This window comes from Euprymna scolopes, chromosome 17 (assembly GCF_053919585.1).
Source record: "Euprymna scolopes isolate OS-2025 chromosome 17, ASM5391958v1, whole genome shotgun sequence".
Lineage (NCBI taxonomy): Eukaryota > Metazoa > Mollusca > Cephalopoda > Sepiida > Sepiolidae > Euprymna > Euprymna scolopes.
The window spans coordinates 68,399,189-68,413,098 of NC_136498.1; the positions used below are offsets into that span (position 1 = coordinate 68,399,189).

Here is a 13,910-nt window from a genome sequence, read left to right on the forward strand (position 1 = left end):
TAAGAGTCTAATTTCTGCCTTAGCTCGGTTTTATTTCTCTTTCTTTTCATATTTATTTCTATCTTCCTCTTTTTCTTGCCTTATTTCCCTTTCCCCTCTTTCTTTCTCTCTTTGGAAATATTAATTTTGTCATACTTCAAATAATTCACAATGGAGAGGGGAGTGATGGTAGAAGATTTTTGTTTCATCAAAGAATTACTTCCAATCTTGTTCCTCTCAACATATGCACTTGGGATCTTTTTCTAGTCATGCTTATTTCTTAGACCAAACATATTACTGCTTTAAATTTTTATTACATGCTAAAAACCTTTAAATATTCTGTTTACCCAAAAAGCTAATGTTTATGGCTATAATGAATTTAAAAGCAAAAACGAAGTTAAAATATATCAGTCGATACTTTCAGTATGAAAAAAGAGGTATTGTAAATTAACAACTTTCATTAAATCCCTACCATCACCTCAAAAATGATTTTATTTTTTTTTACATCCTGAAAAACTTGAAGAAAAAAATCATTTTTCAGAATTTAGAGCAGGGGATCCTTTTAGCATATAAATTTAACATAAAATGATTTATTTCTAAGTCATTTTAGTTTTTTTAGGGCAGTTAATTTTTTTTTTTTTTGCTATGGAATGGATATTTTTTTGCTATAAGATATATGTGGATATTTTTTTTTAATATACTCTGTGCATTTTGTTTTGCGGGGGGAGAAGTGCTTCGTGTTTTAAACAATTATGTGTGGTTTTACAAGTTTTGTTTTTTTGTTTTTGGGAGGGCTTGCTACTTGAACTTAGGGCTAGTAGTAGAGTTAAGGACAGTTTTTTTTTTGTGAGGGAGGGACTAATACTCAGACCTTGGTTTAGTAGTAAAAGATGGGAGGGGGCAACAAGTGAGGAAATTGGTATAAGGAAGAGCAGTGTCTCCTCAAGTACATTAATATATTGCCAATAACATGATATAGCAATAACAAATGAAAAGTGGCTACATTGATTTGTTAGCTTAACATTTTTTTAATGTTATGTTTTTTACAAAATTTCATGCAAACATATATGATTAGATTTAATACAAACCGTATTCATAAATAGGTTTATATTTTTTTAATATTTATATATACTTTTATTATTATATAGTTACTATGGCTAGTATATGGAATAACAAATAAGGAAATAAAAAACAAATTTGGCTTGATTTGTTGAAGTCATTTGTCATTTTACAACTGAAGGAAACATTATTAACAAGCAGTTTATTTTGTTGAGATTCAGAAATTTTTCGTTTAGATATCGGTTTGGAAAATGACTTCAGAAAGTTGACAAAAAACATTGTCTCTTGAACACTGGAAAAATCTTTAAAATGAAAAACTACTTGTTATTTAATGCCTTTTTCTTTAAAATAACAGTTTAGTTATTACTTGACCTCATATTCCAAATGTTGTTTTTAACTTTCCTTTCAAGGCAAAAATTGCAAACATAACGATTTTTGAAATTATTTCCAAACAGCAATACATCTCCACACAGGCAACACCAAATGAATACTGTTAGTAGTATGTAAACCAGTGGTTTCTAACCTTTTTTTTTTTTTTTTTTAGATCGAACCCCGAAAGAGATGCACCCCGAAAAAAAACAAAAAAACAACAAAAAAAACATATAGCCAATATCCTAAACTTTTCTCACGCCACTTGAAATATTGTTGAGAACTCCTGTTATAAATAATAGTTTCTATTCAACCCATAGATAGGGCCTTGACAGATACTACCACTCATCCTGTTCAGAGTCGACCCTGGAAGTAGTGGTAACTAACTGTTTAGTTACTAAATCCTTTCTAATATAGGCATATCACGATGATAGCAAATGTATATTAACCTTTCCACTTAATTTGATATCTCTTAGCAAATATTTCACTGATATGTCCTCCTTTAACATACCCCCCCCTTAGGTAATAAACAATGATTATGATAACAGTTTTACTCTTAAATACAAGTCCCCATCCTGAACTATTATAAATATATTTGAATCTTTTAACAACAAAAATACACCCCACACTCAAATTCTAACCTACTCACCAACAAATAATCACCTGCACCACAAACCATTACCCCTAAATATGAATACATCTTTGAAATGGAATCATACAAAATCTGTTATTAATGATTCAATTATTGTATGCAATACTTAGTTATGAATAAAACCCATATTAACATACATTCTGCCCCTACTGACATGGTACTTGCTTCAAAAGGAACACTTAAGCAAATTCAGAGGTAGGATTTACTGGTGAGATCACTTAGATCTACATTCTTTGGTTTATTTTCCTTTTGTAAGTCGCTGATGATTTAAATGGAGTTTTAATGGCCTATTAAATGATAAAAGATCAGTTCACGACGATGTAACCACGGTACATCTCTGAAATATTTAATATAGTTTTTATATATATATATGTCAGTAGGGGTTGACTGTATGCTAATATGGGTTTTAATAATAATTATATACAACAACTAACGATAATGAAAACAGCTAAAATATTAAGGAAAACCCTTGAATGCGGAGAATAATACACATGAACAACATGCGTGAGCCAGACAAACTGATGGAGAGGCAAAACATGAAGAAGCTGGGGTGTTTCTCACTGAGAACGCAAACGCCGAGTTTGTTTTAAGACTTTATTCAGCCGAGAGCCGACCGCAAGTATCTACATGCTGTCTCTTTTGTGCCCCGCCCGTTTGCCGGTGTTCCTCCTGTTAGCGTCCCCTGTGTACCTACGTACATTACATCTCCCCCCAAAAAAGAAAGGTCCATTTATCATGGAAAAAGGTCAGGGTAGACTGCTCTTGTGATCCTTTTGTGGTCGAGGATTATTCTGCCTCAGTATGTGACCATTGAAATCCCCCCCCCCTTTTTTTTTTTTTTTTTTTTAAGTTAAGAAAAAATAAAAGGTAATTGTTCAATCTTTAGTCAATCCGGACTAAAACGATTCGGTGGTCTTATTGTACGGCCCGATCGTCGTGGCAGGGCTAGTGGGGTATGCTCACTCACTTCTCTATCTGGCTGCTGATAATCAGGCGAATTCTCATGTGTCAATGGAGTCTGTGGATGTGTGTTATTTTCTGTTGCCTTATCTAGAGGCATGTTTAGTTCCGTGAAAATGCGTTCTGGATTGTTTTCACTTGGGGATTGAGGTGCTGGCTCGGTGATACAACGGCAAGACCTGATGTGATCCTGATGACGACGAACCAACCGGCCATCCTGCAGTCTGATTAGGAAGGATAAAGGAGATACTCTTTCCAGAATGTGACCAGCCAACCACATGGATCCGGAACCAAAGTTCTGTGCAAATACTGCTTGGTCTTCATCAAATGAACGCATCTGGGCAGATTTGTCATGGTGAAACTTTTGACATTCTTGGTTGTTATATACAACACTTGAGGTGGTGGGCTTCATACGATCCAGATTGGTGCGCAATCTTTGCTTCATCAACAACTCTGCCGGGGTAGATCCTGTTGTTGTGTGAGGCGTTGTCCGGTATGTCAGCAGAAAACGGGATATCTTTGTTTCCAGAGTTCCTCCCGACATTTTTTTAATACCGTTTTTAACCAGCCCAACTGAGCGTTCGGCTAGACCATTTGATGCCTGATGATGTGGACTGACAAATTTGTGTCTGATACCATTCCGTTTCATGAACTCTGCAAATTCTGAACTGGTGAAGCATGGGCCATTATCACTGACAACAATGTGCGGGAGACCATGAGTAGCAAAACAGCGCCTCAACCTTTCAATTGTAGTGGCTGAAGTAGCTGCACTTGTGGTATAGACATCAACCCATTTTGAGTGTGCATCCGTAATGACAAGCAGGTATTGGCCATTGTAATCGGCATAATCAACGTAAACCCGCTGCCAAGGTTCAGCTGGCCATTCCCAAGGGTGTAGTGGTGCCTTAGCAGGTAGGCTTCTGGAGCACTAACAAGGGTAACAGTTGTTCACCTTTTTTTCGATGTCAGCATCTATCCCAGGCCACCATACATAGGTCCGGGTGACGGCCTTCATCTTGACTATGCCAGAGTGGCATTGGTGAAGCTCGTCCAACACTCTCTGCCTGAGATGGTGGGGAATTACCACTCGTGAACCCCACAGCAGGCACCCCCTTTCAACACTTAGTTCATTTTTACGAGCGTGAAATGGTAAATACGGAGCATCATGTGGGAGATTGCACCCTCAATGTTGTGTGGCTTAAACAACCTTAGAGAGGATGGGGTCTTTGCGTATATAAGCACAAATGTCAGTCGAGTCAATGGTGGAATTGTCCAGGTGATCCATGAGATGTATAATGCAGCCTGGTGTTGGGACATCTAACGCTTCTTGTAGGGGGAAACGACTCATTGCGTCGGCAGTGACAATGTGTGAACCAGGCCTATATTCTATCGTGTAATCGTAAGCACTCATCAACAGTGACCAACGTATTATTCTTGGTGGCAGGGTGTCCAATGTTGGCTTTGTTGGGCTAAAGAGGCTGATAAGTGGCTTATGATCCGTAATGATACGGAATGCACGTCCAAATAAGTAGTGATGAAACTTTTTAACCCCAAAGATAATACTTAGTCCCTCCTTGTCCAACTGACTATAATTTTTCTCAGCCGGTGACATTGTTCTCAAAGCAAAAGCAACAGGTTTCTCTGAACCGTCGGCAAAGATGTGCGACAAAACAGCTCTGACACCATATTGACTGGCGTCACAGGTTAGTACCAGTTCCTTCTTCGGGTCATAGTGAACCAGGACATTTGTGGTCTGCAATGCATCTTTGACTCGCTGAAAAGCTGTTAATTGGGGGGTGCCCCACGTCCAAGAGACACCTTTCCGCAGTAGATAATAGAGGGGGCCCAACTTATCTGCGACGTTGGGGACGTACCTAGCGTAGAACTGGAATAAGACCAAGAAAGCCTTAAGTTCGGTCACATTGCGTGGGGCTGGTGCATCCCGGATGGCACGGATCTTTTCTGCTGTAGGGTGAAGGCCTTCGGAGTCAATCCAATGACCTAAGTAGGTTACGGAGGGTGCCATGAACTTGCACTTGTCCAGACGAATGCGGAGACCAGATTCTGAGAGTTTCCCTAACACTCGGTCAAGGGTGCTCAAGTGTTCTGCGTCTGATGATCCTGTAATTAGTATGTTGTCCTGATAGCATACGACATGTGGTTCATTTGCCAACAAATTGTCCATACAGCGTTGTTAGATACTAGGAGCTGATTTTACTCCAAAACTAAGGCGGTTGAACCTGTAGAGACCCCGTGGTGTATTGATTGTAAGGTACTGCTTTGAGTTTTCCTCTAACGGAACCTGCAGGAACGCTGATCTCAAGTCAAGCTTGGTGAATTTCTTTCCCTGCACCAATTCTGCATACAAATCATCAATCCTGGGGATAGGGTACTGGTCGAGATTTGAACATTTGTTTATTGTAGTTTTATAGTCTCCACACAACCGTATTGTTTGGTCAGTTTTAACAACTGCTACTATAGGGGCAGCCCATTCTGAGTATTGTACTGGTTCGATAATACCCAGAGACTCTAGTCAATCCAGCTCCTTGTCAACCTTTTCACGCAATGCAAAGGGCACGTGTCGAGCCTTGCAGAATATGGGCTTTGTTTTCGGGTCAACACTAAGTTTTGCTGTGAAACCCTTTAGTGCGCCCAATTCATCCTTGAAAACATCGGGGTATTTTGCAATAATGTCTTCAATTGCAGGTGTAGCATTTACTGCTTTCAGCTGATGGATGCGTTTCCAGCTGAGTTGCACTACTCGTAACCAGTTTCTACCAAAAAGTGCAGGGCCAGAACCAGGAAAAATCACTAATGGCAGACAAAACTGTCGGCCATCATAGTCTACCGACACTTGACACGTACCACACGGCGTGATACTTTCTCCCGTGTAGGTTGCTAGTTTCTGTGACATAGGCTTAAGTACCGGCTTATCAGGTTCACACCATAATTTTTCAAATGCATTGGGGCTGATCAATGAAACAGCAGCTCCGGTGTCGATCTCCATCTCGACATTGCGACCATTTATGCCCACCAACACCATCAGGGGCTCGATTTTGCTATTTGCTGGCAGGTTAAACAGCCTATGCACCGAGGTGCAGTCGCTGCCTGTATCTTCGTCTACTGGTTCTTCACTGGTGACCTTGTGGTTTTTACGATTTCCAGCTCTGTCGTTGTACTTCCAGGTCAAACTGGCTGGCGAAATGTGACCGGTTTTGTGACAAAAATTACACGTTGCCTCTTTGAAACGACAGGAGTCGGGGTAATGTTTTCCGTTACATCGAAAACATGGTCTTTGTTTTTGTCTCCGTAGTGGAGTAAGCCATTCAACCTGGTTGACTTTCGTCTATATTGTAAAATTGGACGTTGAACAGACTGCCATGTCACTAACATTCCTGTCTGCACTTTCCATGGCAAGAGCTATCTGTCGGGCATAAGGAAATGTTAGTTTCCTCTCGGGAAGCAGTCGCCGACTGATTCGGTCATCCATCAATCCAACGATGAGCAAATCTCTCAACATCTCTTCTATCATATTTCCAAACTCACAAAACTTTGTAATTTTTTTAAAATGAGCAATAAAATCCGAAATGGACTGACCTGGTTGTTGGCGGCACATGTAAAAGTTGAATCGCTCAACAATTACGGATGGTGTTGGGTTGCAGTGCTCTTTTAACGAGAATGAGAGTTCCTCATAACTTTTGTCTCTTAAGCTGTGCGGCATAACGAGATCCTTCAACAGAGAAAATGTTTCACGACCACAAACAGAAAGAAGGACGGCCTTTTTCTTTCCTGGATCTTGTATTCCGTTAGCCTCGAAATAATACTCCAATCTTTCTGAGTATGCGTCCCAATCACCTCCACTCGGCGAGAATTCGTCGATTTTACCATAAGACGTCATGTTTTTAAAATGCGTGTGTGCAGGTAGAAATATGTCGCTATTTAATTTCTATTAAACGCGATGTTTTTCGGAGAAAAAGTTTAAATAACTTTCCCCTTTATGAGAAATGATCTCATCCTTGTCGCCATGTGGTGTTTCTCACTGAGAACGCAAACGCCGAGTTTGTTTTAAGACTTTATTCAGCCGAGAGCCGACCGCAAGTATCTACATGCTGTCTCTTTTGTGCCCCGCCCGTTTGCCGGTGTTCCCCCTGTTAGCGTCCCCTGTGTACCTACGTACATTACAGAAGCGTTATATCAACAAGTTCTACATCCCCATCATGCATCCCCTCTCATTGTCCCATCACCGTTCCCCTTCTCCCCGAAAAGTGTGATACCAAATAGCCGAGAAGGGTCAAGGAGGATGGAAAGACTGAGGAGAAAGCGCTGACCAGACCTCCATTGGACGAGCGCTAAGAGAACTGGGACCTTGGGGAGGCTTAGTGCCACTCAGATTTTAGTATAGACCAATGGCTGCTGCCAGCGAGAAATCAATAGTGAGAGGATGTTGCGCTAACGCAAATTTATTTGCAAATGCTATCGAAGGAGGTGGAGAGTGCTGGACGTCTGGGGAGACTTATTGCCACTCAGCTTCCAGGGAACACCACAGGTTTTTCAATCAGATCTTTGATGACTTGTGTGAAAGCTTCATGTGAGCCAATAATAATAATAATAATAATAATAATAATAATATATATATGTATATGTATATATATATATATATATGAATAAAAATAAAATAAAAATACCAGCGATGGTTGATGTTATGTTGTTTTATGCATTCTGTCGAAATGGAAAAACAATCTTTTCTGCGAACATACAAGAGCATCTTAATCGCAGCAAATTCTCACAACAGCAGGAGAATTTTTCTGGAAAAATGTATTGAAGAAAAAGTCATACCCGCATACATACCTAAATCTTTTAAAACATCAGACCATATTTTCCCGGAGTACATTGAAAAATACCTTCTGTCATCTGTAGTATATCTAAAGCACCAAAGCTCTCATCTTTTTCGAAAAGCCAGGACATTAATTACTGAATATCAACAAAATTACAAGAAGACACCCAGATCAATTAAGAACGTCAACAGATCTGTAAAAAAATTTAACACGCGCCATACTTTTAAATTGGAAAACAAACTTGTTCAATTGATAAAAAACAGCAAATGGAAAAATTTAGGACGTCCAGACCTTATTCTAAACCTTACTTCAAAACCACTCTCGGACATTGAAACTGAAGTTCTCAGCTTTGGTCTTAAATTCGCTACCGGCAAACATTCAAACATCACCACTAACACAACCCTAAAAAATTATAGACAAGATGACTCGGATTTCACAAAGGGCTTCATACAAGGGATAATATCTTTAACAACTACCCAACCTCAAGAATTAGCATTACCAAAGAGATACATTGATGCCTTAAAACTTTTAATAAAAAATAAAGACATCATCATTTCACAAGCCGATAAAGGAGGTGGAATAGTAATCATAGATAAAGATACATATCTAAAGAAAATGCACACACTATTAGCAGACAGAAATACATATACTCCGATAGACTTAAAATCTATACAAAAAGATGTTGAAACCTTCAATAAATCTATAAAAAGTCTTATCAAAAATGATAAAAAATGGATAAATTACATAGAATACCACCCCACTGTTCCTGTATTAAACGGCCTTCCCCAAACACATAAAGAAAACATCCCTATGCGACCCATAGTATCTAACATCGGAAGCATCACCCATAAATTAGCACAAGCTATTGGCCAGATTTTAACTCCATTAATGGGCACTATCAGCACTTCACATATTAAAAATTCTGGCGACCTGCTAAATAAAATAAAAAATATGGACATACAAAATAAAACCATGCATAGTTTAGACATAATTTCCCTATACACCAATAGTCCTATCAAAAAATGCCTTAATCTATTCCACAAGCACCTAAACAAAATTAAAGCTTATCTACCTTTTTCCTAAGATACATTAATACAAATAATAAAACTCATCACCGATAGAACCTATTTTCAGTTTAATAATTCCTACTACAGACAAAAATTTGAACTCCCTATGGGTAACCCCCTTAGTGGTGTATTAGCTTGCTTATTTCTAGAATTCCTAGAGACCAACTCTTTCAAATTCAGACTATCTAAAAACTCCACATACTTTAGATACATAGATGATATCCTTACTTTTCTCCCCATAAACGCACAAATAGAACAAATTAGAAATAAATTAAATTCAGTAGAACCATTCATAAAATTTACACACAAATCCGAAGAAAAAAAAAAACCCTAGCTTTTCTAGATATACTCCTCATCACATCAGAAAACGATCTGAGTTTCAAAGTACATAGAAAGACCACACACAAAATCGATTATATTCACTACTACTCGCACCACAATGATAAAATAAAGACCGGCATGATCATTAGTTTTTTCTTGCGTGCCTTTAGAATATGCAGCCCCCAATATCTTAATGATGAAATTCAATACATTACGAATGTTTTAAAAAAATTACAGTACCCGTCCTATTTCATTTCTTACGCAAAGAAAAAAGCTATGAAAATACACTATTAATATAAACAGACAGAAAAATAAAACAAATACCTCACCATTAAACAGACATCTTTTCATTCCCACCCACACTAAAAATACAAAAATCTACGACACTCTTAATTGACTTGGTTTTCACTTGATACAAACAACTTCCACAACAACAAAACAGACATTAAAAACTACCAAGCACTCTCCCAAAACCCTCACATCCGATGCCGGTATATATTCCATCCCATGTAACAATTGCCAACAAGCATACATAGATGAGACACAGCGTAAATTGAAACTAAGACTTTACGAACACAGAAGAGATATAAGGAATGGTAACGCCCTAAATGCACTTTTGTCATTGTGCAGAACACGATCATTCATTTAATTTAGATCATGCGAAAATTATAAAATGCGTGATAGATAGAGCCAAAAGAAGACTTTTAGAGTCAGCACTAATATTAAACACTAATACTATTACGCAAAGAAAGGGCTTCTACTATTTAGCCCCTAGTATAGGGAAAATAATAATCAAAGAACAAAATATGAAAACAGATCCTGGTTAACCGTTTTTCCTTAATCGTTAAATAATTTAAACAAAATGAATAAGATTAAAAAAAAAAAAAAAAAGTGTACATATTTATTTAATGTATTTTTAAAAGTGTATATATATAGATATTGAACAACCCAACCTTCCCATACACGCACATAGTTTCCTTCCCGATATGGGTAGGATTCTAACACTGTTTCCTTTTCATTTACATATGGTCTATGATCATTTTCTTCTGCATTTTTCCGTTTAATATCCTGGAGATGTCCTCTGCAATAGGGACGAAACGTTGATCATTTCATTTCAATTCATTCGGTTTTTCTTTTTTCAAAATAACTCACATATATATATATATATATATATATATATATATATATATATATATATATAGTGTAAAATTTTGTTGAAAATTCAAAGACTCACGTTTTTTTTTTTATAACCTTCGTTTATTTCCTGGATTTTTTCCATTACAGCTGTTTCATTAGTGGGTAGGCAATTTTACGAATTATGTGTCCATAAAAATATCCTGTCCCCATATATATACTAGCAAAACCTGTTTCCCAGCATTGTACAGAGAAAATGGAAAAAATTATTTAACTTGAAAAAAAAGTAAATATTAGAGTATCAAACCAACTTGTCATTTTTATTTAATAGTCACATGTTTGGGTTCCAATATTTCTTTATTCCGCAGAAGGGAGCAATCATTATTTTTCTGTGAAAGTTTGTATGATATGTACAAAATATTAAGGAAATTAAAATGAAATAATTTTCAGTGTTTTAACAGAAGTTCCCTCATTGTAAGAAAGGGCACAATGAATATGGAGGTTGTGAGAGTAGAGAAATAGTAGTGGGTTAATGAGCTTGCCACTTTCTGCTTAGAAGGGTTTTTAGGATAATCCAGTGAATCTAGAAAATATGGGTAGAAGAAAAGATGAATGCCTAATTTCTGGAAACATGCATGAAGACTTAAGATAATTGGAGTGAGTCCAATTATCATCTGAAGGTTTTGGTTTTCAAAGTCTATAATAGCCAAAGTTGCAAGGGTAAAACGATTTTACTTTATTAATGAGATATAGAAAAAGATTGTTTACAAAATATACACCTACCAAACAAATTATTCTACAAATCGGTCCTGCCCAAAACATATTTATGGTTTTAGCATGAAATGACTCAACAGTGATTGATATGCCACAAAACCCAACAACTAACCAACCATTATGGCTGAACACAGTTAGCCTGGTTGCATTTGATTAAAAACAATTCACCTGCACACTATCTTTGATTAAGATAAAGAAAAATGAAAAGAAAGAATGAGGGAAATCTATTAAGTTAAATATTTTTAAAAAATTAAAAAATAATGGAAAATTTTTTGAGGTTTGTTGATAATTCTTTTTTTTTTTTATTATTATCATTTTAAATAGAATTGAAGAATTTAGTTCTGCATCTGAAGATGTAACCAATTTAACAGATTTGGGAGTCCCAGAACGGTAAGTTGCTTTCTTTTTGTCTCATTATCTTTTGACCATTTTTGAAATAAGTTCTCTTTTTATTGTTTATTTTACTTCAGTCAAAGTTCACAGAAATTAAGGGGCCTCCATTTCTGTGGCTAACACTTGATTTCTATATGAGATACATCGATATTCAAATATTCCTTTAAAGTTCTCCAGTACTTCTCAAAAACTGAGTTAATTAAGAAATTGGGAACCTAATTTTCCTCTCCCCAATTGACCATCTAAATATGTTACAGTATAATTTTCTTGTGGTCTCTTGGTTTTACTGGATTCAGGACAAGAACGCTTCTTGTATAGTGGAGTATCCAGCTTCGTGCTTGTACTCGAAGTAACATCACTTGGAGAAAGTGCACCATTTCTCATAAAAGCCAGTGTGGGTTAGCCATACTGAGGAGATCTTATTTGGGCTATGAATATTACATAATTTTGAATATTTAGTCAGGGTATACTTTTAGGGAAAAGTATCCTCATGCCAGGTTTTCCTGACAAACCTCTAAACAGAGAGATACCAGACGCCTGAGGACAGTGTTTAGTAGACATTCAAGTTCTCTCCAGTTCCTAAGAATGGGTTGTCTTATATTGATTGTAATTGACTAGATTCTAAAAAACAAAAATAAGTATTTCATCTTTTTATACAGACAATCAGTTTATAGAAGGCTAATATTTTTTCTACATAATTATATATAACTAGCAAGGCACATTTCCCGGTGTTGCCTGGAGGTGCAGGAGTATAAAAGAATGATTTAAATATAAAAAAAATGTCTGCAAAAACGGAATTAAAAAAAATTATATATTTTAGCTTTTAAAGTGGGGGATCACTTTCCTATATATGTAAAATGACATAAAGATATGTGTGTGTGTGTAACTAAGTTTATATTATTTTATTTCTTTTTATGGATGGAGGTATCCTATAATAAAATGAAGTATGGAAACAATGTTTAATGTTTTGGGATACTTTTTTTTCTGTGCCCTTTATGCATGTGGATAGGGGTGTAAATTTTTTTTTGTGCGCTTTTTTTAGAAATAGGTATCTAGAAATTGGTAGTTGTGACGTAAGCAGTTCAGACTTTCCGGAAAAAGACGAATCAAGTTCCAATGCTTCTATACAATATGAACTGAACAAAACTAATTATGAAAACTAAAACTAAAAGTTAGTTTAGAGTTAGGTCACCAGTTATTTTAGTGTCAGGTTAAGGTTAGTTTAGGTTTAGATTAGAGTAAAAATTATTACAAAAAAAACAGTTTGGTTTGTTAATGTTAATTATCGTCACTTTTATTTATGCCACCACTCCAATTTTCCCATCCCAAAACTAAGAAAACATTCAGTTATATATCTCGATTTACTGCTAAATGGGCAGGAAGTGGGTACTTATTTTATATTAAATTTGTATAGGAAAGTGATCCTCCATCTTAAAATCTAAAATATCTATCTTATATATTTTTTTAATTCCTTTTTATGGATGTATTTTTAGGCTGTTTACATGCAACCACAAAAAGTAGAATTTGAAGTTTTTGAGGAGTTAAACTGAAATGAGTCTCGTATTTAATCTTAAATTTAATTGATTGTATTATTTTTTAATTGAGGTAGGTAGTGTAGTATCGGTTCTGTTGTAATAACACCATTCTCCTAGAAACTATCTTCTTTTTTAAAGGTAATTCTCTCAGATATTGCATCCTGCTTTGAGGGAGAGGTTAATGTAATATCTGTTCTGCTGTGATAAGACCATTTTCATTTTAGTATTTTTTCTGTTTCCATGATATCCTATGTGCAGGCATTACCTTCTCCTTTTATGGTGAGGATTCCTCCCAAGCAGTGCTTCCTCTATTTTGGTGGGGATATTGTAGTATCTGTTCTCATGATACCATTCTACCAGACATTACTTCTTCCTTAGGGGGGATAGTATAGTAGATATCTACTTACTGCCTACTTCAGCAAGATGTGACACAAGATAAGAAAGTGGGGATGTCAAACCAGCACTCTTAAAGGAGGTGCACTCTAGCTTAGCAAAAGTTGCCTGGGCATCCCCATCAGCATTCAATAGTAGGAGTACCTCAAGCAATAAACTTGCCTCACCTGAAAGCCAGGTAGCAAGGTCTGGGAGGGTGGACCTCTTAGGTAATACCCAGACAGTGTACCTTAGTTTGACAGGTACTGGGCCAGTTTTTAGCCCTCCCATTTGCCGGCTGATTGTCAAGAACAGATTCTTGACTGGTATTTTTTACCTAAGTCTCCAAGCAACCAAAGCAGCAAAATGATCAACCATGCAACATTAAAAATAATGACGGGGTATAATAGTATACTATACATGCGTTCATCATGATAACATACTCCCATGTATTACAACT

General features: G+C 36.6%; 1 protein-coding gene across 2 annotated transcripts in view; it reads left to right on the forward strand.

Annotated features, from left to right (window-relative positions):
• The window catches only part of LOC145296773 (uncharacterized), a 221,461-nt gene that overhangs the window by 79,270 nt on the left and 128,281 nt on the right, over nt 1-13,910 (forward strand). For both annotated transcript variants that reach the window (XM_080142828.1, XM_080142829.1), the window contains exon 20: nt 11,475-11,540. In XM_080142828.1, coding sequence (XP_079998954.1) covers nt 11,475-11,540 — 66 coding nt within the window. The remainder of the gene's footprint in view (nt 1-11,474; nt 11,541-13,910) is intronic.